General features: G+C 52.3%; 3 protein-coding genes and 1 long non-coding RNA gene across 5 annotated transcripts; 1 reads left to right on the top strand and 3 right to left on the bottom strand.

Annotated features, from left to right (window-relative positions):
* Positions 1-63: 63 nt before the first annotated feature.
* Positions 64-5,130, bottom strand: SPEF1 (sperm flagellar 1). Of its 2 annotated transcripts, none has more exons than XM_016137713.2 (7): positions 3,558-5,130; positions 1,719-1,830; positions 1,212-1,368; positions 1,001-1,040; positions 792-852; positions 482-605; positions 64-382 (listed from the first exon to the last, which is right to left on the bottom strand). In XM_016137713.2, exons 1-7 carry the CDS (start codon positions 3,643-3,645, stop codon positions 275-277), a joined length of 690 nt encoding a protein of 229 aa, XP_015993199.2. In that variant the 5' UTR covers positions 3,646-5,130; the 3' UTR covers positions 64-274. The 2 variants fall into 2 exon arrangements, with proteins under 2 accessions (XP_015993199.2, XP_015993120.1); XM_016137634.2 differs by having other exon boundaries at positions 2,667-5,130.
* Positions 5,131-5,261: 131 nt separating this feature from the next.
* Positions 5,262-8,165, bottom strand: CENPB (centromere protein B). Its single transcript, XM_016137530.2, has one exon. The coding sequence runs from the start codon at positions 7,914-7,916 to the stop codon at positions 6,072-6,074; it is 1,845 nt and encodes a 614-aa protein (XP_015993016.1). The 5' UTR covers positions 7,917-8,165; the 3' UTR covers positions 5,262-6,071.
* A 4,810-nt stretch (positions 8,166-12,975) lies between these two features.
* LOC107506650 lies at positions 12,976-16,045 on the bottom strand. The gene is made up of 2 exons (XR_001595976.2): positions 15,933-16,045; positions 12,976-13,152 (listed from the first exon to the last, which is right to left on the bottom strand). It is a non-coding gene; the product is annotated as an uncharacterized LOC107506650 (long non-coding RNA).
* On the top strand, positions 14,930-24,170 carry CDC25B (cell division cycle 25B). Its single transcript, XM_036229631.1, is given in 16 exon segments — positions 14,930-15,132; positions 15,968-16,077; positions 16,670-16,721; positions 18,520-18,561; positions 18,768-18,804; positions 19,055-19,261; positions 19,263-19,409; positions 19,600-19,731; positions 20,126-20,206; positions 20,328-20,504; positions 20,651-20,746; positions 21,297-21,359; positions 21,494-21,592; positions 21,787-21,920; positions 22,586-22,697; positions 22,845-24,170. Coding segments are annotated over 16 exon segments (1,833 nt in total). The 3' UTR covers positions 22,986-24,170.
* Positions 24,171-24,580: the final 410 nt, after the last annotated feature.

A 24,580-nucleotide genomic window follows, 5' to 3' on the forward strand; every position in this document is an offset into this window, starting at 1 on the left:
ATTTCTGCACGTGGCTTCTGGGTTCTGGAAAGCGGTCCATTCTCCTGACCCGGATGGAGTGGAAGGAGGTGGCTTAGTCTCGGGGCTCTGCTGGGAGGGCTCCGGTCCCACCATGCTCACCCCAATCCCAAGGGAGGAGCGCGCTCCTGCCCCAGGAGGCTCTTTGGAGATGCTGGCTCCTCCCGCCCTTCGTCCGCCCGTCGGTGGGTAAGTCGGTCGCAGCGTCTGGGCTGTGGTGGCTACTGGGGCGTCCCCGCACGGCCCTAGCCGCCGCTCACCGCTGCTTACGCTCCGCCTGCTGGAGCCGCCGGGAGAGGTCGTCGATGCGCACGTTTTTGAGCTGGAGCAGGTGCTCCAAGCGCCTCACCTTCATCTGCAGAACCTGGGCAGCGCCACGCAGAGGTCAAACCCAGAGGTGGGCTGCCCTCTGTCCCCGTCTCTGCTGGCCCCAAGTCCCCGCACCTTCCCAGCACTTCCTCACCTGCACGGTCTCCTGCGAGGCCAACAGCTCCTGCTCCTTTTCAGCGATCTGGAGGACGAAGCTTGGGTCTCCAGGCGGCACCTGGTTATACTCTGGAGGCCGGAGCGCCGGCAGCCGGCCTCTCCTGGGGTGGGAAGCAGTTTAGCAGAGGCCTAGACTTTCTCCCGCAACCTTTCCAGTGCCCCCCGACCAGGCTCACCCCCCCGCCCCCTCCCCACTCGTTCCTGCCTTCCCTACTTTCCCAGGAGCGTCCCAGCCCTGTGTAGGAGATCGCTGAACTGGTGAGGTTGGGAACTCCTAGCTTCCTTACCTGAGCTGCCCCCTTCCCTGGGGGTCCGGAGCACCTTCCCCTCTGGCCTTCTGGGACAAACCTGAGAAGAGGTAAGTAAAGGAATAACTAATGTGGAGTCCTATTTTCCTGTCTTTCCCAACCTCCAACCACGCTTCCCACCCCCCATACGAAAGGAAGACAGGAAGAAGGTTCCTTCTGGGAAGGAAGAAAAGTAAATGCCACTTTACCCACATCCATGTAGCCAGTGCCATCCTGTGGAGCCAGCTCCTGAAAGAAACCCGCCCCCCAGGTTGCACTGTGAGTTCTGGCTAGCCCAGCCCCAAACGAGCCCCATGTCCCTTATGCTGTTGCCCAGGCCAGGCTCCCTTTAGCCAGTCACCCTTCTTCCACACTTGTTGCCAATATGCAGTGAGAGAAGAAGCCTCAGTGGGGTGGCACCTGTAAGGAGCCGGAGCCCTGTTTCCTGCGCCTCTGCCGCTCCTCCAGGCGTTGCCTCAGAGGAATGAGCACCAATTCAATCACTCCTGGGGCGCACTGTGCAATCTTGCGCATCACATCCTCTGGTACTGAGAAGTTCAGCTTGTTCAGCACTTTCCTGGGAGGTAGATAAAGGGATGGCAGATGGGAAAAGAAGTGAGGGGGGTGGGAGAAGGAAGGGGGTGCAACAGTAGCAGTCCTGGGTGCGCTGCCCCAGGGGAATGGAAGGGCGCCACATCTGAGCCCAGTTCTTGGGTGTCTTGAGTTTCCTTGTTGCCTCCCCAATCGAAGAGTCCCTTGATTTTGTTACCAGACAGTTCTGTCTGCTTTGTCCCTCCCCACCCTGCCACTAACACAGTCCCAGCCTGGACTGCAGAGACCATAGCGGGTGGAGACGCTGCATCAGCCCTTCCTGGAAGCCCAGAATAGGGGCTGGAGATCCTCTAGTGCACCCAGATACTACGCTACCTGTTCAGGTGACCCCAGTTGCTGAGCTTCTGCTGGAGAGAGTTGGCAGGGACATAATTGTGCATCTCCACCATCTTGGGGAAGTAAAACTTGATGACTTCTGCAACCAGGACTGAGGCAGTGGGAATGGGAGCATACATAAAAAGTGGAGGGGTGGGAAAGGGAGAAGGAAAGGGAGAAGATATGGGTGGGATGAGGGAATCAGGGGTGGCAGAGTGATGGGGCCAAGTAGAGAAGTAGAGATGAGGAAAGGGAAAGGATGATAGGGAGGGAGGGGTAATGGAGGAGAGGGGAAAGAAGTCAAAGAAATAAGATCAGTGATTAGCCAGAGACTAAGCCTCCAGCATACCCCAGAGGTGCTGCATCCCCTCCCCACTAACTCAGGACATATGAAAATGTGGTCTCTAATCCTGTAATAGAGAATGAGTCTCCAAGAGAGCCCTTCAGGAGCCTGGGGCCCCACTCTAGGCAGTCACATCGAAATACACACATACTCCAACACCAAAGTCCCAGGAGAGAGTCACAGACTCACACAAGCAGACACATGTGATAAGATTCCCCCTACAGATATGCCATACGACATACAGGACACACACATACCCTGAAACATAGGTGCACATGTGGCATACACACAAACATACAGAGATACACAAACACACAGAGATGCACAAACACATACACGGACATACTTCCATTACTGGAGTTCCAAGAGACAGTCACCAACACACACACACACACAGACACACACAGACACACACACACACACACACACACACACACACACACACTTTTACAATTGAAGTCCTAGGAGATAGTCCGAATGCCCCCCAACAACACACCCCAGAAGTACACAAGCATAAAGAGACATGTATGCACACAGACCCCAAAGCACGAACATACAGAACAGAACGTGTGGACACACAGGCGCACACACACTGGGGCGCACACCTCCGTCACTGAAGTCCCGGGAGAGATTTCGCTTGGGCCGGGACAGAGGGATGTTGTCTACCCACAGGTACAGCTGATGCAGCGCCTCCTCGTCCACGTTGCCGGCCATTGGTGCCCTCGGCAAAGCCAGGCAGTTCCAGCCAAACACAGTCCAGCCCCAGCCTTACTACCTCTCCAGCGCCTCCGCCCTCACCACTGCCGGCACCGAAACCCGCTTCTCTCTAACTCCAAGACTCCCTTCCCGGTTGGGAGCAGACATATTGTTTTTTGAAACCATGGCAACCAACCATGGCTAAGGAACAGAGGCTTCTGGGAGTTGTAGTTTTCCCCTGCTACCTCCTCTTAGGCTCCAGATTTGAAAAGGTGATTATAGGTGACTTTTGTCTGCTTCACCTCCCAAGAAGAAATCACCTCTGCATCCATGCCACCTGCTGACCACCCATTGGCCCACTCTGGAACCTGACAAAGCCAAACAAGTCCCAGAATACCTGCACCAGCATCCCCAGGGCTGGGATCCCCCTTCTAGATCCTTTAGTGATCAGTCCCGAGTAAATGCAGCATCCCAACATTTGTCAGATTTATCTGGGTGTCCACTGTTAATTATCGGCTGCTTCCTATCTGTACTGTGTGATAGGCTGTGTGATAGTGCCTCCTTTCCGCGTCCTTCCTTAAAGCTTATAGGACCATCACCCCTCCCTGCTTCCCAGCTGTGTTCTGGTGGGGCATTTAATATGTAACCCAGACTTCCACAGAGGACACCAGGGCTCAAGGCCAGTACATTGGACAAATTATTTAACTCCTTAACCCTATTACCTACTTTGTGAAATGGAATAGTCCTCACCTATTTGTCCCAATAGGGTAATGGGGAGAATGAAAAGAATTTTTACAGACCTGTATTTTTATGGGAACTGCTGGAATGGGAGTTGCTTGTAGGGATAAAAGCTGCAAAAGCTCCTGTAGATACTTCCACATCCCTCATCTTCCTCCAAAGAGCTATTCTTCCATGAATTAGAAATTGATTTCAATCACCAGCCAGTTCTATTTTGGAAGAGGACCATCTTTAGGAGAGTTAGGAAGATAAGTCCTTCCTTAGTGAAGGGGCACAAAGTAGCAGTAAAGCACCACTTCTAGGGTCAGCCTGGGAAGAAAGCTTGCTTCTACGACTAGCAGTGTGGCTTTGGGCACATTACTGGACCCCCCTGTGCCTGTTTTCTGATTGTTTTTCCAACTTCATAAGGACTTACTTTGTTAGCATCTAAAGTGCTTAGTACAACACCTGGAAGGTGGCAAAGAGCCCTATTAACATCGGTCAGTGTTATCAATAGTGAGATGACCTCGGTTCTAGCAAAAGAGGTGCTTATAGGCAGGAGAAAGATGAAAGGAATTTGCCTTGTTGGTATTTTGAGGTCAGGAAGTTAGATTGCCAGGGGCATCTGGGGAGGTTCCTGCTCTTACCTTACTCTAGAGCAGGCCAGCAGTTAGGCTGGGCTTCCTCATGACTTTCTGGGGTGGGGGTGATGGTAAGTGGAATCCTATCTACTTGTTGCTGTCACTTACAAAGTCTTCAAGGCTTAGAAGGGTCAGACGTGTTGAAGGCCAAGTGTGAAAGTCACTCTACCTTGTTTTAAAGTCATACATAGTGATCTTGTCTTTCTAGAAAGGACCATGCTCAGGGAAGGAAAGAGACAAAGATAACCTGAATATCCATACCCCCTTAACATTCCGGGGTAGGGAGAGGAAGAACTGCAGAAAGGTGGGGCTAGGGAACCACAGGGGTGGTGTGCCAGCCCTAGTGAGGTGGGAAAACCGGTTTGGGCCCAGAGCTGCCAGCCCTATTCAAGTTCAGGCCCTCCCCTAGCTGGAACTGCTGGGGCCTGAGGGCCTCAATGCTGGAGGGCCAGGGAGGCAGGGGCTGGCCTTGAAAGGAGAAAGGGGATGGGATCAGGGAGAACCTGTCTTCACCTTTGGATTAGGGGGCCCCCTGGAGGGCACCACACGGGGAATTGCCAATCATCTTCAGCCTCTTGGTGGGCAATCTGTCCCCAGTGATATCACCTTTCTGCCATTACCCCTAAGGATAGTCATCAGGCTTGGAGGCACCAATCACCAAAAGTTCTAAAGGGCTCCCTCTTAAGGCATTAAACATGCCCTGTATGCCCTCCGAACTCCAACCTGGACCACAGGAGCTGCCCCAACACTCTTCTTTCTGCCTTCTGGCCCCATTCTGGCAAGGGCCTTCTTTAATGAGCCTTGATACACCTAGTTCCCAGGCACCTATAGTTTAATTTGTCCCAACAGGAACTATTGGCTTCCTCCCTCCTGTCCCAGCCAATTGACCCCAAGCTTCTATCCCTAAAGCAGTGCACAGCCCAGCTTCCTCAAACTCATGCCCTGGCGGGTGCATTGAAGACCCCCACCTCCCGAAGCCTAAATAACACTTAGATATGGAGGTGGCCCCTCATTCTAGTCAGAGCCTAGGCTGTGGCCACCCTCTCAACACTTGTTTCCATGTCCCACCAGAGCAAGGACCAAAGGGAACCAGAGAAGAATGTGTCCCCAAGACAGACGCAAGCCCAGACCATGAAGGATGCACCCTTGGCTGTTAAAATGTTCACCCCCACAAAAGGGGGGTGGACAGATTTATTGAATTCAAACTGGGAAAGGAGCGGCCCCAGGCCCCCCACCCAGGATAAAACCCTGCCAGAGAGGGAGGAGAGGCATGGGGCCTGCAGCTGCCCACAAAGGAAACGCCCATTATAACTCCCCTGGAGGGCCTCTTGGGAACCTCCAATCTGGAAGGAAAACCAAGGGCCAAAGTAACATGGACTGGGCCAGAGAAAGGGATTAGGGAGGTGGGAAAGCAGGCAGAGGCAGGCTCAGGAGCCTGTGGTGAGTTAGACTGTGCTTCTCAAGGCAGCCTGGGGGTGGGGATGGGGGGCTGCCAGCCTCGTGGGGGCTTAGGCTGGACCTTCCTCTGAAGCCCTTCCCAGAATGGCTTTGGGGTCCCCCCCACCAAAGACCTGGTGTGGACGGCAGAGGGGAGAGGCACTCTCCGGCCAGGAGCTTCCAGGGCCCACCCCTGGCCGCTACTATGGCCTAGTCCACTGATGGCATGGTGTGGTAGCACCGGACAGCTCCCCACCCTCCCATCTGGTCCCCCAAGCCCAGGGACAAATGGGGAGGAAAGAGGACTCTGAGAAAGAGGCAATAAGCAGGCAGTGAGGCTGACCCCAGCCCCAGGCCCTACCAAGGTGACTGGGCCTGTCACAGGGCCTGGGGAACATCATTAAAGAATCTGGGGCTCCCCACTCTGACTCCATACACAGCGGCTGCTGACCCAAAGAGTCCTTTGCCCTGGGTTAGCACTGCCACATGCGGGTCAAGGGCATAGCTAGGCCCAGTGGCTCAGCTTTGATGTCCAAGACCCCGAACTCCTGCCTGCCTGGCATGGTTCTTCCTGGTCACATGGACCAGATCATGTTCCAAGTGGAGGATGTGACTCTGCACACGGTCATCAATGGGGAAGGAGGTCAGGTACCTCTTGACCATAGCAAAGTAAGCCATGGCTTCCCCAAAGCTGGGTACAGGCACCTCGTCGCCATCCTCATCATCATCTTCGTCATCTTCGTCATCCTCATCATCCTCCTCTTCCTCACTGTCCGACTCAGAGTCTTCCTCACCTTCCAGGAAATGGAGGGTGGGGCACTGGGCTTCCTCCTGGGCACCATAGCCCCCGAAGCTGCCACCAGCCTCCACCACCCCCTGGGCCCAGTCCTCCGCCTCCAAGCCCTCTGAGGAACTCTCCTCCTCCTCTTCCTCCTCCTCCTCTTCATCACTGTCATCATCACCCTCCTCTTCCACCTCCTCTTCCTCCCCCAACTCCTCTCCTTCCCCCCCTTCCTCCTCTTCCTCCTCGCCTTCCTCCTCTGCCTCCTCCTCCCTCTCCCCATCACCCTCCTCCTCCTCTTCCTCCTCCTCCTCCTCCTCTTCTTCTTCTTCTTCTTCCTCCTCCTCTTCCTCCTCCTCCTCCTCCTCCCCCTCACTCTTGAGGGCAGTGGTGATGGTAGCATTTGGGCCACCCCCAAAGCCAGCTTCCCGAAAGCAGGTAGCTATGTCCGAAGGCTCCACTGCCTGCCAGGCTGCAGCCACGAAGTGCAGGGCCTCCATGAGGCCCAGCTGCAGGCCTGAGCGATCCTGGCCCTCTAAAGCGGCCATGGCCTTGAGCAGCATAGCCTGGCGGTAGTGGCCCTTCACCTGTTGGACCACTCCCCGCTCCAGCGGCTGCACGGTGCCGGGCGGGAAGAAGGCCAGCTGCACATGCCGCAGGCCCGACGTATCCAGGGACTGGGCAGCCAGGCGACCAGCTAGCAGCAGGACTCGGCGAGACTCTGAAGCCATGCGGGTGTCCAGGGCCTTCAGGTACTTAGCCAGGGCTTGAGTGGTGACACCACCCTTAGAGTTGGCGGTGTAGTCACAGGGCAGTCCGGTTTGTCCTGCACGGGGCTTGGCTGACTTGCCTGCCACAAGTGGGGGTAGCTTCTCGCTGCCGTCGGCGTTGGCGCACAGCAAGACACTGAGGCGCTGGGTGGCCCTGCGTGCCCGTCCATCGCTGCCGCACAGCCCCGCTGCCTGATCGGGCAGAAAGTCGTACCAAAGACTGGTCTCTGTGGCGCTGAACACGTCCTGAGAGGCATAGCCTTCGGCTACCGATGGCGGCTGCTCCTCCCGAGCGCGCCAGCCCGTTGTACCCCCGCCGCTGCCCTCCGAGGGCACCGCAGGTGGGCTGGCGGGCGCTGCTGGGGCCCGGGAAGCAGTGCTGCGCGACCGGGCGCGGGCCACGCCGCTACAGGACACTACTCCGTGACGCCGGCGGAAGCGGTCCAGCCAGCCGTTGGAGGCGGTGAAGTCGTCCATGCCCAGCTCCTCGGCTATCCGCAGCGCCTTCTCCTTGAGGATGATGCCCTTCACGGGCAGGCCAGCGGCACGGATCTGTTGGAACCAGGCAATGAGCAGCCCTTCGAGCTTGTCGTAGGGGGACAGCTTGTTGGTCTTGCGGCAGGTGGAAGCCACACCGTACTTGCGCTCCGACGCCAGGATGGCGCGCTTGTTCTTCAGGATGGTGCTCAGCGTGGACGGCGGGATGTTGAAGCGCCGCGCGATCTCGCCCTTGCGTAGGTCCGGGTTCTCTTCCACCTCCTGGATGATCCGTGACTTCTCCCGGAACGTCAGCTGCCGCCGCTTGGGGCCCATCCCGGCGCGCCCCCCGCCCCGGGGCCCGGCGCCACCGCCGCCGCCCCGGGGCGGGGGGCCCGGGCCCGCGGCGGGGGGCACCTGGCGGCCTCTCCTGCGCGCCCCGCCCGAGACAAAGCGATTCGCGGGGCAGCGGGCGGGGCGACGACCCGGCCGGGCCGGGGGCACCTTCGGGGGCGCCGCCGGGCGCAGCGCTGGGCGGCGGGCAAGCGGCGGACGTGGGCGAGGGCGGGCGGCGCGGGAGCAGAAGGCAGGAAGTGCCGCGGCGCGGGGAGCCGGGAGCGCGGCGAGCGGGGCGGAGCGGGCGAAGCGGGATCTCGCGGGAAGCGCGGGGACGCCCGGCACCGCCTCCCCGCCCTCCGCGCCCACCCCGCTCCCCGCCGCTCCGGACTGACCGCCGGGGGGCGCTGCGGCCTGCAGGACCCGCTAGCGTTAGGGCTTCCGGCGACGGGCGAGCAGGGGCGCGGTGCCAGGCCACTGCGTCGGCCCGGCAGAGATTTGTTGCTTATATATAATAACCGAGTTTTGTGGTTTTTGTTTTATTATTAAGGTAAGAATAACTTACGTTTTTTGCGGAAACCGAAAAATACAGAAAACTTGAAATCACCTTTCACCCCAACACCTGGAGAGATGGGCAGGTAACATTTTGATACATTTCCTTCCAGTCTTTTCTCCAGGCGTATGCAGTTTTCTTTTTAAAAGTTTGTTGCATAAAACTGACATCCGACTGTATAGACGATAACTGGCATCTCCTGCTGTTTTACCTGGCATCAAATGATGAGAATTTTGCCATATCGGTAAAGTATTGCCAACATGCCTTTTAATGGTTGTGTGTTGTTCCAATTATGAGTGAACTCAAATCTATGTAAACTATTGTTGCACATTTAGTTTTTTTTATAAGCAACAACTGAGTTTAAAATCTATTTGATGGTAATCCCACAATCCATAGAAAAATGCTGATAACATCTCTGTGTGTCACTTTCTGGGCTTTTCCATGCATATATAGTCATAAATGTGTTTGCGCCTACAGAAATAACATCATGTATATATACATAAGCATACAGACATCTGACCCCTGAAACCTCCTCTTCCTGCACCAACTACATAAAAATGACATTCTTTCTCCCTTCCCCCCTTTGATCCCCAATTCCACCCCTGACCTATGGATTTTGCTGTTTTCCCTTTAATGACTGGATTTCCGAAGGCGGGGTGTCTCCTCCCACATGCTCACTGTGTGCACCCAGGGCCAGGTGCACCCAAGACAAGGAACACCCCAGGGGGTCTGGTGCACCCCGGTTATGGTCCATGGATCCACCTGGGGCACAAACCCAGGAACCCAGGACTTTCTGCGTTTAAAGTGCTAACCACTACACTATGGAGCCACCCCGTAAAAATGACATTCTTAAAACGCTGCAGTTTTTTTAAATCTCTTAAGAGTAGAATAAGAAGTAGACAAAGAGGAAGGCTGTGACAGAGGGGAATAGGCTTAGAGAGGACCTGCAGCTGGATGATGCTTCAGGCAAGTGGGTGTAGACAAAGAAGAAAGAGAACCAAAAACAGTGCCCTAGGCTCTCCAAGGTTAAAGGCTTAAGAAAGGACTAGCAATAAACTCATGAGATGCAGATATGAGACACACAATGGAATATTACTGACATAAGAAGGAATGAAATCTAGTCATTTTCAACAACATGGATGGACATGCTAAGTGAAATAAATAAGACAGAAAGATACCATATGTGGTATCTATAAATGTGGACTCTATAAAAACAGATGAACAAGCAAAACAAAACAAAAACAGACTCAAAGATACAGAGAACAAACTGATGGTTGCCAGAGGGCAGTGGGTTGAGAGGATGGGGGAAAGGGGTGAAGGGGAATAAGAGGTACAGACTTCTAGTTATGAAATAAGGCACAGGAATATAATGTACAGTATAAGGAAAATATCCAATAATATAATAACTTTGTATGGTGACAGTTACTATACTTATGGTATTCACATCATAAGGTATATAAATGTCAAATCACTATGTTATACACCTGAAACTAACATTATATTGTATGTCAAGTATAATAAAATAACATAATATTGCATGTCAACAATAATAAATAAGAATTTTTTTTTTAAAGGGAAGCATGAGGAACAGATAAAGTGGTAGAAGGAAAACCAAACCTGTATGGTGTTCTGGAAGCTAAGGGAAGAGTGTAACTCACTGATGGTTTAGTGTGCACTTCTCTTTTCATATGTGTATTGGCCATTTGAATCCTATGGATTTTCTAGTAATTTTTTGCCCATGTATCTCTTATATTCATCTTATTGTTGACTTTTAAAAGCTTTTCACCTCTGAATATAACATCTTTAAGTATATTACAAACGTATTCCCCAGTCTGCCAGTTGTCCTTTAATTTAACCTAAGGAGTCTTAGATATGTTAATTTTTCCTATATTAAAAATTTTTTTTCCCTATGTTGTTTCTGGGTTTTGTGTCATACTTAGAGAGCCCTTTCCTACCCCTGAGATATAAAAAAAAAAAAAAATTCCGCTAATCACCAGGTCCAGAATAAGACATGGGAGACTTTTTCTTTTAGGGGCCAGATCGCTGCTTGGCTCACAATGGGAGTATGGTCCCTGTACAAAGGTGAATGTAAGGCCACCTAGCCAAGGACTCCTTCCCACACACCTTTAGGAGACTGTGTCTACATTTTGGAGGTTTCATTCATGTGCACATATGTCCCTTCTGCCCACTCACTTGGCTTATAGTCAATGGGTGTTTGAGTGAATGGACTGTGGGTGGGCTTTTTTTTCTACTTTGCTGAATTTTCCAACTTTTCTTTAATAAGCAAGTACTAACAGCCCCTTTAAAATGAAAAGGAAAATGGAAAACTTGTTGAAGGACACAAAAAATAGTGATTATATAAACAGAATGAGGGCAGCTTTGACCAGCCTGGACCAAGAGAAGAGAAGGCGAATTGTGGACTTCCCTAAGGCGGAGAATTGGAAAGATGGAGCTTACAACAGCTAGGGAGTGTGGGGAATCCCAGGGTTCAAGTGGACTGGTGTGGTATTGGCCCTGTGCATTGGGTAGATCAGGTGTCTGGAAATGGCTATGCCATCAGCACATATGTGTGGCTTCTTTTCTGTCCAGAAAGTGGCCATACCAGTGCTCTTTGTATGGTCCCAAGGATGGGCCTGGAAGTGGAAGACACTGTGGGCCATGTTGATGGGGGACAGCTGTAGTTAGCCGGGAAGAGGTTGTCCATCCATTCAAGTTCACTCCTGGAGTTCCTCGAGGAAGATTCCCAAGAGAAATACCTCATCTCTCCATTTATTGAGACATATTTCATGTACTGTATAATTCACCCATTTAAAGTATACAATTCACAGATACATGGCACTATTATCACAATCAATTCTCGAACATTTTCATCACCTTAGAAAGAAACCCCATACCCTTTAACTATCATCTCCCTATCTGCCCCTTGTCCCTTCCCCAACCTCAGTAACCACTAATCTACTTTCTGTCTATAGATTTCTCTGTTCTGGACATTTCATATGAGTGGGACCAAATAATATTTGTCTTTTATGATTGACTTCTTTCACTTAGCATCATATTTTCGATTTGTCCACGATGTAGTATCTATCAGTACTTCATTCTTTTTAATGGCTAAATAATATTCTGTTGTATGGGTATGATATTTATACATTTGTTAATAGAGATTTGGGTTGCTTCTGCCTTTTGGCAATAATGACTAATGCTGCTATAAAGGCCTGTTTGCAAATTTTCGTGTAGAGATATGTTTTCATTTAGCTTGGGTATACATATCTAGGAATGGAATTGCTGGGTCATATGGTAACTCTATGTTTAATTGTTTGAGGAATTGCTAGATTGAGATGTTCTTTTAGTTAATCTAAAAATTATACCTGTTCTTTGAAAAATATTTTAAAATACAGAAATTTTTAAGGATAAAAACCTTTAATCATTTTTAATTTTACCACTCAGAGAATACCCTTTAAGGATAGTTTTCTGTGCATGTTGTTTTTTGATAGGACCACACTTACCATAATATTTTGTAGCCCATATTGTTGAACATCTTTTTATTGCAAAAGCCAATAACCTAAATGTGCAGCATTAGAGAATTGAATACATACCATTATGACACTAATATAGATCCATCTCCAAGTAAAATAGGGAAAGCAAGGTATAAAACAATGTTTCATATATATTGTTTATATATTTATTAAAATAAGGCATACATATGCTTGTAAATGTATAAACCTTCCCTGTCCACTATGGTAGCAACTAATCCCATATATGGCTATTGAGCAGTTGAAATGTGGCAAGTTCAAGTTGAGATGTGCTGTATTAAATGCACATCGGTCTTTGAAGATTTGTTACTAGGGAAGATAAGTATATAAAATATCTTATTAATAATTTTTATATTAATAATATGTTGAAATTATATTTTGAATATATTAAGTAAAATATTAAAATTTCATGTTTATTTTTACCTTTTTAATGTGGCTTCTAGAAAATTTTAAATTACATATGTGAATTGCATTTATGTTCCTATTAGCTGAGACTGTTATAGACTACCTCCAGAAGGATATGCAACAAATTTATAATAGGGGCGGGTTGCCTCTGGGGAGGGATCCTGAAGGTTTGTGTGGGGTGGGAGACTGAATTTTCACTACCTTTTTATACCATTTGAATTTTCTCCTTTGCCTGAATTTTTGAAACCATGTACGAATATTTAAAAATCATTTAGTATGTCACAAGCCATGACAGAAAAGGCACCAGAAAAATTAATCCCACAAAGAAGATGCTGTTTGGGAACAGGCTTGGAGAAACAGAGGATTTTGCAGGCATGCAGTAATTTTTCCTCCTCTTCTGGCAAGACTCCAAGGTCACACCAGACCCCTTAACTGAGCCCAGTACTTTATGCATACAGTCCAGTGCCAGGTTGTTCCTTTCAATGGGAAGATGGAGCCTTCTGCCCGGAAGTGTCATGTAATCAGGCCATAGCCAGATAGGAAAGTTGATCCTCTTACTATAATGTTCGCAAAAAAAAATTTTTAGCTTCTTTTTATTAACTAGGTTTATTTGTAATTGAACACATAATCTATGATCTAATTGGCAAAAGAAGATTCAGAAAGGTCACAGAACAGATATATGGGATGCTCTGGAATGATCCTTCTGTGGTCCTGGCTCCTCTTCACTGGCCCAGAGGTAATCTTCAGACTGTGGGATTTCAAAGGATTCAAGAGTATAATTTCTCTCTTACCTCCCCCCCACACCCTCACCACACCCTGTAGAAGTATATGGGGGTGGGTGGGTAACACCTGCTGGGTTGATTTTGAAAATGCAACCCTCGTGGCAGTTTTATTTCTGGTCTTTTGGGTGGGAGGCCTCACAGCACCCCCCCCCCACCCCTATTTGAGGCAGTCACAACCTTGAACCTCGAAGGTCTGGAGAGTGACACTTGACCCTGGGCAGATGACCCCGAATGTTCAGCCCTGCCCAGCACACAGCATAGTGCCTCACATAGCACAGGAGCAGGGAAAAATGTTGAGAGAAGGAAAAGTTACAATCTCCACCCAGGTGACCCCTCTCAGGTGGGACTGGGGTCTTCCTATCCCCTTCCTCCAAACTCCCACTGCCAAGCCCTCTCTTTTGGCACCCCTACCCACAGCGTCTTGGTTGGAGGTTAGGGCTGCTCAAGAAGCGGCACAAGGCCACAGCTCCTGCCTTACCTAGCTGTGCCCTTTCTATCTGCAGACCATCTCTCCACTAGGGAGAGAGAGGATACAAAAGTTGCTATGCCCACTTCCTTTGGGATACAGCCTTCCTGCCTGGTTCCAGGAAAGCAGGCTTGCTGTGAGGTGGTTAGATCATTAGTAGGTGCTCCTTTTAAACTAGTGACAAATTCAGTCTCCTAGATCATCAAAGAAATACCAATTAAACAATATGATGCCATTGACACCACATTAGCCAAACTGTCAATGGCGGAAGATAATTTCCACAAGTAGGTTTTGAGGTCGTTGACACTCTCCTCTGCTCTCTACGCCCAAATCCATGGCTAGGCCTTCTATGGGAGCTGCTGGAGAAAATTGGAGCCCTTGGGAGGTCTAACCGGGACCCCTGGAAGCGCCCATCAGTTACGCGTTGGCCCGCACCAAGGGTCCACCTCCTCCTCTGGGGGCTCCAGGTGGGAATTAGGCTTTGGGGCCGCTCGGCGCCGCCTGTCACAAGGGCAAAGAGGCTGAGCGAGCAGAGGTGCCTGAGAAGAAGTTCAGCTCCACTACTTGCCCAATTGTGTGACCTTGAACGAGTTAAAGAACTTCACGCCTCGACGTCTCAGTCTGTAAAGTAGCGAACACAAAGCGCGGCTGTGTTTGGCAAACTCCTGGAACGGTGTCTTTCATAGTGCTTTACTAGTGCCTGTGAATGATGTTAAACCGCAGGGGTCCCTTTTGAGGCCACCCGAGGGGGTTGTTGCTTCCCCTGGGGCCCTCTCCGCTGGAGGTGTCTAACTCCAAACCACATCCCGAGAAGCAGAATTTGGGAAGCCAGTATTCTTGGGCCCCAGCTAGGAGGTGGGGTGCGAAGGGGTGGGGCGTAGGAGAAACCCCAATTTCTTTGCCCCAACCAAAGCCGAGAACTGGGCTGATTCAGCCTCCGCGCCTTTACCCTCGCGGGCCCCGCCCTCGGTCCCGCCCTCCTCTAACCCGCGCCCCCATTGGTGGCGCCCGGCGGCGCGGCCGCTGTTATTTTTCGAATATATAAGGAGGTGGAGGTGGCAGCTGCTGCTAGAGGCTTCCCTGACTGGTGGCTGGTTCCCTGGTCCCTCCACCCTACCCTCCCTGCATCCCTCTCCTCCCTCGCTCTGGCCCCGTTGCTTTTTCTCCCTTCCTCCCCCATTTAACCCGGGCCTCCTCCTTACTTGGCCCCGGTCATCTGTGCCCGGCTTCTGTGGGTCGCCCCGCTCTTCCGCTAGCCTTCCTCGGGCCCCGCCGCGATGGAGATGCCTCAGCCGGACCCCGCTGCGCCGGGTTCGGCTCTCAGTCCGGCCGGCGTGCGCGGTGACGCCGAGCGTCCGGGCTACCTCCCGTGTCTCCGGCTGGGAGCTCATGACCTCCTGGGGTCCCCCGAGCGCGTGGCCGCTTCCTCGCCTGTCGCCACCCTCACCAAAACTATGCACGATCTCGCTGGGCTCGGCAGGTAGGGCGCCCCAAAGAAGCCGGGTGTGGGGTGAGAGGTCCATGCTAGGGTGTTGGTTCCAGGCCTCTTGGGGAACCTGACATGGAACCTGAATCCGAGAAGCCAGTGGGGAGGCGTTTCAAGCAGAGTCTGCTTCGGGGGCCGGGACAAAGGTAGTGAGGCCAGGACTGTGCTGCTCACACTCTCCTGGTGACCTCTTGGCCGGCACAAGACTGAAGACCCTCTTTTCCCTACTCCTCCCTCTGTGCGCCTCTTCCCAAATCGCCACCATTTTGCCCCAGGCAGGGGATCATGAGCCTGGAGGGGAACTTGAGGGTGGCAGAGCAGTCCACTTTTTTAAGTCCATGCCCCAGCCCTCAACACTCCCAATTCTTTCCTGGGGTTAAAGGGATAAATGCTGGTTCTGCTCCCTGAGCTAGCCTGCAGGGTCCAGGCTTGGTAGTCCTCCCAGCAACTGAGACTCAAGTCTCTGCCCTTCCTCCAGGAAGGCTTGTGGATGGTAGGCACCTAAAGGTCCTCCAGGGCTGCTCTGCAGTCCCACTATGCCCTGGGATGGTGCCCAGCCCAGCTCCTTTCTCTTTTCTTGGGCTCACCTCTCCCTGCACCTGGGAGGACCTTTCTTAAACCAACCAACAAAGAGATGACACTTAGAGCCTCTGCAGAAGAAGCCTGCCTTGGCCTAAGAGGGCAGGCCTTCCATGCCATCACCTCCCTGGGGCAGCACAGAAGCCGAATGGGCCCTTCAGAAGTGGGCAGCTGGTGGGAACATGGGCCAGCTAGCTCTTGAACCCCACATTTACCTTTTTCCTTCCCTGGGTCCCTGCTCCTTTCCCAGGGAGACCCCAAAGAGTCAGGTAGGCAGCCTGCTCACATGCCTATCCCTGTCCCGGCTGCGGGCATCTGTATCCTCCCTGTCGTCTGAGTCCTCTGAATCTTCTGATGCAGGTGAGGCCCAGGGGTGCCAGGGGAATTTGGTGGGCTACCTGAGCCTCCGTATTTCCCTGCTAATTAGATTAACATCCTTCCTACAACCTGAGGGCTGAGAAAGCTCTCCCTGCCCACTTCTGGTGGGGCTCACCACATCCAGCCCAGACTGACTGAGTGGGTGGTTGGGTGGGGCCCTCTACAGGAGATGAGATCTCATCTATTTAAAACTTAAGTCCCTGAACCACAGCCCCACCTGGGAGGCATTAGGGCTGAAAGCTGGTCATTTTATAACACTCACTTGCTTCAGCTATAATCTTTTCCTTTAAAAAGTCATTATCTCTTCTAGAAAAAATTATCTTAAACCAGTTCAAGAAAAATACTTAGCGAAGTTTTGGGTTAAAAATTATGTAGAAGCGTTTCCATAATAAACAGGGAGTGGAGCCCTGGGCAATTTTGGGGGGGCAGTGTCAGCCTTTAGGGTCCATGGTAGGTTTTGTTTCTAAAATAGAAACAAGTTTTTTCCCTTCTCTGAATAGGGTTGAGACATGGTGGGGAAAGTGTGTAGAGAGAATGGCACTACTGTCAAACCAAGTCACTCTGTCCCCCTCAGGTCTCTGCATGGATTCTCCCAGTCCCATGGATCCCCAGATGGCAGAGCAGACGTGAGTAGAGAAGAGGGATCCTTAGTACCAAGGAGCTGGCACCTGCCTTTGGGGATCCTAGCTCTAGCGTAAACTCACTGGGAAAGTCTGGGAGAGTGGACAGACCCCTCTGGATCCCCATATAGGGGTACTAATTGACCTTTCTAAGTTGGGATTCTCCTACCTGTCTTGAAGAAGGGTCTGCTCTCATGGGAGCAGCTGAGAGTGGGCTTAGGTCCAGGATGGTGGGGACAATGGCCTCTGGGAGCAGCAGATACTTGACATCAGTCAGCACTTGTCTTATAGGGATAGAGACCTGGTATTGTTCCATTTTTCTTTCTGCCTATAAACATTTTTTTTTCCTGTGAAATATCACAATTTTAAAATATGGTCCAACTAATGAAAAATTTTTATTACTCTAGGCCAAACGAAACAGTCGCTGAAGGCTGGTTTAGCCTTTGGCCATCTTATCAGGAATCTCTGGCTTAAGTGACATTTGACCCTCTGGCCAACCTCTGGACCAGGCCGTTTGTAAGACAGACTAGAGAGGCTGCTGATGGGCTCTGCTCAGGATAGATCCCTCCCCCTTGGTTGCAGGGCAGAAGTAGTACCTTCCAGAACATAGCTATTCCCATCCAGCTGACCAGCCTCAGCAGGGAGAGCAGCTGCCAGGCATTAGTGAGGACAGCTGGGCATCCCCAGCCTGGGCTTGGGGAACTATGCTTTGGGTTTAGGGCGGTGGCTGTCTTTCTTTACATTGTCTTTGATCAGACTGGGCTGGGCTGCAGAGTTTGTTCATAAACAGGAAACGGGAGAGAATTGGGTGGGGGTTGAAGAAACTGTAGGTTGGGTTTTGTTGGCAACAGAGCTGTCCTTGCTTTAACCCCACGGTCCAGGTACATATGGGAAATCAAGCCATTGAAATTGGTCATCTCTGATGCTAGGTTGGCTGGGCATAGCCACCCCCTCCACACATACACCTGGGGGCCGACCCCATGATGCTTTAGTCCTCAATGCCCCCCCACTTCTGCACCTGCTTTGACTGTTTCTCAGAAAGCTCTTGTGTATGCACACACGTGTGTGTGTGTGTGTGCACGCACAGATGCACAAAGCCCTGCATGGCAGGTGGTCTCTGGTAACATAGCTGGGGGGTGGGGCCTATCTACAGAAGCTCACACTCCAGCCTCAAAAGGAACATCTGTTGAAATTCCTTGCCTGCTGGTCTCTTCTAAGGCAGGAGGAGGGGTGAGACAGAGGCTGAGTCCTGGAAAATTCCATAGGAGGGCATAGAGGATGTGACCCTACATGTTTGTCATTAGGGGGTCTGGCAAGGCAGACTGGAGCTGATCCAGGGGCACACTAAAGTGGGCCACTGTCCTGGGGGAGCCAATACAGCCCCATACAAGGGGAGGGAAGTCCAGCTTTGCTGGCATCCAGGCCCTGGAGACACCCACATTATGGGCCAAGGCCTTTCATCATGGGATGGATGAGTGCCTTTCCTGGCGACCATATGGCCCCACTGAGGTGATTTGCATACAGGTGGAAGGCCTGTAGGCAGGCTGTCGTGACCGTTGTCTCGGTAACGCTCAGCTGCCCTGTGACCTGCCCCAGCTGTCTCCATCATTGCCATTCGCTGGATCCTCTTCCATTCAGAGCAGCTTTTAAAATCCCAGGCTACCTCTTATCTCCCCCTCTCCAAACCTGGGCCACCTGATAGTTGGCATTCTTCCTGTCTTCCCTTTCCACTGTCCTGAGCCCTGGCTTCAGGGCTTGTAAACTGGGAACCTGATGCTTTGCTGCATGGTAATCTCTCTCTTAGGTTTGAACAGGCCATCCAGGCAGCCAGCCGGTTCATTCGAAGGTAAGTACTTGGCCTTCTTGCAGGCTCCCGTGGTCTACCCACCATAGGCCACTCCTGTCCCCTATAGGGTGCAGTAGGCATGGGGAGGGTGCTCTCCCAGGCCCTCCCATAGGGTTGCATAGGACTCTGGTAGAGGAGAATCCTGCTCACTCTCCTTTGTGGCCCCAGACTCTCCAACTCTGATGTGTCCTTGTTTCCTCCTGCAGCGAGCCATTCACCATCCGACGCGTCCAGTCCTTGCCGGTGAGTGCTGTCTGAGGCCCGCTGGCAGGCTCGGGCATACTGGCCAGGACAGGGGAAAGGCAGGAGGGATCTGGTGTCAACTCCTAGAGGGTGTGCTTGGAGTCAGGTGTCCTTGGTCTGGCTGTGGAGATGGGTTTTGGGAGATGGATGGGTGAGCAGGGGGAGTTGGGAGAGGGATGAGAGACGTAGGGCCTGGACTGGTGTCAGAGGAACACAGCTTTCAGTACCTGCCGCCCTCCTGGCTCCCTAGGTGAGGCTTATGGGCCACAGCCCAGTGCTACGGAACATCACCAACTCCCAAGGGTCCAGCAGCTGGAGGAAGAATGAGGCACGTGGCCAAGCTGGCCGAAGCTCTGGGGAGGACAAAGAGAATGTACGATTCCAGAAGGCTGGAGTAGAAACACTCCAGGAAGAGAAGGGGGCATGCTGGGGTGATTCTCTTGCCTTTGATGATGCCCCCTGACCCTCGAATTTGCCCACAGGATGGTTTTGTCTTCAAGATGCCATGGAAGCCCACGCATCCCAGCCACGCCCATGCTCTGGCAGAGTGGGCCACCCGCAGAGAAGCCTTTGCCCAGAGGCCAAGCTCAGCGCCTGACCTGATGGTACCTCAAGGGAGCTGACTTTTGCAGGGCAGGCAGTGCATGCAGGGCGGGTACCCCTGAAGGCAGCCTGGGGATGGGAGGGTGATTCTGAGCCCGGAGGCAGGAGGAATCTTTTCTCAGAAGGATGGAGGTGGGAACTGCCTTGGGTCCCCACCCCTGAGTAGCCTGCATCTGCTCATCACCCACACAGTGTCTCACCCCTGAGCGGAAGATGGAAGTAGAAGAGCTGAGTCCCCTGGCCCACCGCTTTTCCCTGACCCCCACCAAGGGGGCTACTGAGGAAGATGATGGGTTTGTGGATATCCTGGAAAGTGAGTTAAAGGTAAGCAGTGTTGCCCCATCAGGGTGCCTACCTCTCTGTCCCTGGGGTCTTCCAAAGAGGGGTGCCCTGGGCTCCTGCAGCAAGACTATGACCTCATTCCAATATCTGGAGAAGAATTGGAGGTAACTGAGTCGCAACCTGACCTCTGGCCGATCAGAGAGGAACAGGTGGCTGATGCTGCAGTGAGGGGAGGATAGGCAGGGTGGAGAGCCGTGCTTCTTACAGTTCTTTGCAAGCGCCGGGAGTGAGGGCCCTGCTGCCTCCTGGTTCTGGCAGGCTGCCCTGTGTAGAAGTGCTGGCAGGGCCAAAGAGGGGTTTTAGGAGAATAGAGAAGGCTGAGTTGGAGGACTCGGGGCCTGCAGGCGTGACCATATCCTTGCTGATTTGGCCTTAGGATGATGATGCAGTTCCCCCAGGCATGGAGAGTCTCATTAGTGCCCCACTGGTCAAAACCTCTGAAAAGGATGAGGAACAGGTGAGACTCTGGGGTGGCCCCTTCAGACTTGGAGGGGTGGAGCCCTGCCTTCTAGGTGGGATTGTGGGGTGGGGGAAGTGGAAGCTGAGCACTCTGACCCCTTACCTGCTGCCCTTGCCAGGACCTCATCATGTACAGCAAGTGCCATCGGCTCTTCCGCTCTCCATCTATGCCCTGTGGTGTGATCCGGCCCATCCTTAAGAGGCTGGAGCGGCCCCAGGACAGGGACCTTCCAGTTCAGAATAAGCGGAGGAGGAGCGTGACCCCTCTGGAGGAGCAGCAGGAGGCGGAGGAACCTGTGAGTGTCCTTCTGGGGCAGGGCTGCCAACTTCCCAGTTTACTCTACAAGCCTTTCTCAGCTAGGATACAGGGAAGGGGGTTACCATCCAGATGGGGCATGGAGGGACAGCCTCCCCTCTGACCCTGGCTGCATATATCTCACAGAAAGCCCGTGTCCTCCGCTCCAAGTCCTTGTGTCATGATGAGATTGAGAACATCCTGGACAGTGACCACCGTGAACTGATTGGGGATTACTCCAAGGTATTAGCTGGCAAGATCCTCAGGCTCAACCCCTTACTGACTATGGCCCCCACAGCCCAGCAGCTACTCCAGCACCTCCTGCTTGCCCTAGAAGCCCCTTTGCTTTGTCATTTACATCCTATCCTCCTTTACTCTCACCTAGACTCCTCTCTTGGCTCTCTTTGGTCTTCGAATTCTACCTCACATATGGACATCAGTGGTGTCTCCACCTTGAAAAATATTTCTAGACTAAAAAAAAAAAAAACAAAAGAAAAAATCTAGCTTGATCTTCATCAGGCCTTGTCCCCAGGATTGGCAGAGCTGGGGGCAGAAGGCAGGGAGTCCATCACTTCTTCCCCACTTCATTTCCCCTCGGAAGGTCGTTCCCTGCATATAGACCCAAGAGGTGCTTCTTGGTTGCTATGGGAACCAGAGCTGAATTTGAAGGTCAAAGCAGGTGTGACCTCTGGGCTTGAGAAAGAAACTTCATTTTTTTCCATGTTTCTCATCATAGCAATTTCACTTTCTTCCTCTTCTCCCTCCCAATTCCTCTCTCTCCACTTCCCTTCAGGCCTTCCTCCTACAGACTGTGGATGGAAAGCACCAAGACCTCAAGTATATTTCACCAGAAACGGTACGTGCGGATGAGTTACTGGCCTGTTAATGTTCCCTGGGGACAGGCTGCAAGCACTGGGTAGAGTAGGGTTAGGGGCCAGCCCCTGCCTGCCAGCCTGATCTACTGGGATCCACTTCTGTGGCCTCCTACAGATGGTGGCCCTGCTGACGGGCAAGTTCAACAACATCGTGGAGAGGTTTGTGATTGTGGACTGCAGATACCCCTATGAGTATGAAGGCGGGCACATCAAGGTGAGATGGGGTGATGAAAGAAGCCCTGGAGACCCATTGATTCTCTCCTTCCTCTGTGGGTGCACCCTCTAATGGGGAAGGGTCCTGCCTAGCAAGAGGCGGAGTCACCTATTATGAAAGATGGGTACTGCATAGGGGAGAGGGTCTGCCACCCAGACCCAGGGCTGTGGCCTGACCTATGGCTCATCCGGCAGACTGCTGTGAACTTGCCCCTGGAACGGGACGCTGAGACCTTCCTGCTTCAGAGACCCATCACGCCTGGCAGCGTGGACAAGAGAATCATCCTCATTTTCCACTGTGAATTCTCATCTGAGCGCGGGCCCCGCATGTGAGTTCCAGCTCTGCCCAGGCTTGCGGGTGCTGGAGCCATCCTATGACCAAGAGGCCCGAGCCCAGCCCCTCCTTGGCTTGGGCCTCTTGTCTCACCTGACTACCTGGAGCAGACCTCACCCCCACTTCCTCGTGCATGGAGCCCTTTCTGTGTCTCTGTCTCCTTCTTACAATCCTTCCCATGAGGCCTCACCTTGCATCCTGGCCACTACCCCCACACAATCTGGTTCCACATCACCAGCAGTGTTCTTAAAAACCAAGGGCCCTGTCCCAGTCCTCAGTGATGCTCACCCTTCCAGTGTTTGTTCTTACCTTTTCCCATCTCTCTTCCTCACCAACTCTTGTCCAGATCTCCTGATTGTACCTCTTAAATTTTGTCTCTCCATTCTGCTTCCCCTTTCCCAGTCCAGACCAGATATCACTAACAAAGATCCTGCAACTGCCTTCTAGAAACAGAGCGCCTCCTTGATTTGCCTTCTTCTTTCCATCTTCCAAGCCTCTCCTGTGCCAGACTGATCTAACTGTTCTTCTGGCTGACATGCCTATACTTGAATCCTTTACGGTTCCCCAAGGCCCTCAAGGGAGTGGGTGCAGGGAACTGGTACCCTGAGGTCCACCCTACTGTATGACCAGCTCTGACTCCCGCACTCCCGCTGGTCCCAGGTGCCGTTTCATCAGGGAACGAGACCGGGCCACCAATGACTACCCCAGCCTCTACTATCCTGAGATGTACATCCTCAAAGGCGGCTACAAGGAGTTTTTCCCCCAGCACCCGGTACCACAGGCGGGGGTGGCCACAGTCTTCATGGGAGGGTTGTACTGTAGGGTCGTCACCCTAAGAGGGAGAAGGGAGAGCTACCCTCCCAAGCACACCCAGGTTACCTATTCTCTCATATTGATTGACCCTTTCCATCCTCCCTAGACTTTCTGTGAGCCTCAAGACTACCGGCCCATGAACCACGAGGCCTTCAAGGATGAGCTGAAGACCTTCCGCCTCAAAACTCGGAGTTGGGCTGGGGAGCGTAGCCGGCGGGAGCTCTGCAGCCGCCTGCAGGACCAATGAATGGCCAGCCATGGTCACACCTACCTTCATTGCCTTACGTGGCCTGGGCACCAGCCACCCAGGGGCCTGGAGGGCTGAGGGTCTGCTGGAGGCCCCATGTACCATCCAGGGAAAGACGGTGAGGGTGTCCCACCCATCTGCCCCTAGCCTGATCCCCTTGTCTTACTCCAGCCATACTCTATATCCTAATGCCATCTCCCTACCCAAACCAAGCCCCTGGAAGAACCCAGCCTGTCGACTTAGTGAAATTGGATTACGTCTTGCTCAAAGGAAGTATTTCGTCTCTAGCAGGAGCCTTTTTGCTTTTTTATTCCTTGTTCAGCTAACCCTTTGTCTTCTTGTGTCCAGAAAAGCTTCCTTTTTTTCTTTGTTTGTATGTATGATGCTAGGGAAAAGCCACAGCCCCCAGAATGGGCCAGACTCACACTCCTCCCTGTCCTGGGAGTCAGCACTGTGTTCTGGCCCTTATAGCACTCCTGGCATGTCTGTGTGTTCCCCTACCTCGTTCTCTCTTTCCTGTCCCTTCTTACATACACCTCTAGCACAAACATAAGCTCTTACTCTTTCCTGTTTCAGTGTTACTGCAGGTTTGATTTGTGTGTCTTGATTTTTTGCCCATCTCAGGACATTCACAGGCTGAGGCTTAGGCTCCCCCTGTTCAATTGGGGTTAGAGACTTGGACTTTAATTACCTACTTGGCCTGGCTTCTGTTGCCTCACAAAGGCATGCTGTTATGCTCTGGGGCACCTGGGCGAGGGCTAAGGCCTGCATCATTAACCTGACTGGAAGCCCAACCCCAACTGCTGTGAAACCTGGGGCCTGACTTGTCAGAACTTGCTGCTGTCTTATTGTGGATGGACAGATGGATGGACAGATGGATGGATGATGGATGGATGGATAGCCGTAGATGGCACAGTGCCTTGTACATGTAAACTGCTGAGTGGAAGCATTTCAGTGAGTGCATCAGCCTGCAGCAGGAGTATATGTGTATCTGTGTGGACAAAATACTTACACTTTAAGTTTTAGAAATATTGAAGAGGAAATGTCATTGAAGCAGCTAAACCAAGGACAGAGCCACCTCTCAATTCTTAATCTCAGGATGTGGAAAGGGCTGTGCTTGAAGCCCCTGATGAGTCATCTGTTAGGGTTTTGTTTCAATAAAGCACTGAACAAGTTGAGCAACCAGCATTGTGTCCTGTGGGGCCCTTGAAAAGACCACGGGCAGCCCCCAATGGTGGGATAGGGTTGGGGGCAGGTCAGTGGATTGGGGCTGGAAGACTCCTGAGAATGCATCCTCACGCTGCCTTCCCAAGTCTTGCCAAGACTTTGGATTCGGCCTCCCTCTCTCCCTCATCTGGCTGTTCAAGCACCTCTGGGCTCACCTTTCCTAAATTTTGCACCAAGAAGCCAAGAGTCACCCCATCACTCTTCTCAGAATTGTCTTGGCTCCCTATTGCCACAGAAGACTCCCTCCATGGCTCCTTAGCACCTGGACCCTTCACAGCTTCATTCCACAGCTCTGGCTGACTCAAATCCCCCATACCTTGTTCTTCACAGTTCCTTGCCTTTGCATCTGCTGCACCACCCTCAGCTGG

Source organism: Rousettus aegyptiacus, unplaced genomic scaffold (assembly GCF_014176215.1).
Source record: "Rousettus aegyptiacus isolate mRouAeg1 unplaced genomic scaffold, mRouAeg1.p scaffold_m13_p_12, whole genome shotgun sequence".
Lineage (NCBI taxonomy): Eukaryota > Metazoa > Chordata > Mammalia > Chiroptera > Pteropodidae > Rousettus > Rousettus aegyptiacus.

Coding starts and splice junctions, on each gene's coding strand:
- SPEF1 (XM_016137634.2), bottom strand. CDS start 2,775: ATGGCCGGCAACGTGGACGAGGAGGCGCTGCATCAGCTGTACCTGTGG. Junction 1,041..1,211: donor AGGGCTCCGGCTCCTTACAG/GTGCCACCCCAC, acceptor GGTTTCTTTCAG/GAGCTGGCTCCACAGGATGG. Junction 853..1,000: donor CACTGGCTACATGGATGTGG/GTAAAGTGGCAT, acceptor ACCTCTTCTCAG/GTTTGTCCCAGAAGGCCAGA.
- CENPB (XM_016137530.2), bottom strand. CDS start 7,916: ATGGGCCCCAAGCGGCGGCAGCTGACGTTCCGGGAGAAGTCACGGATC.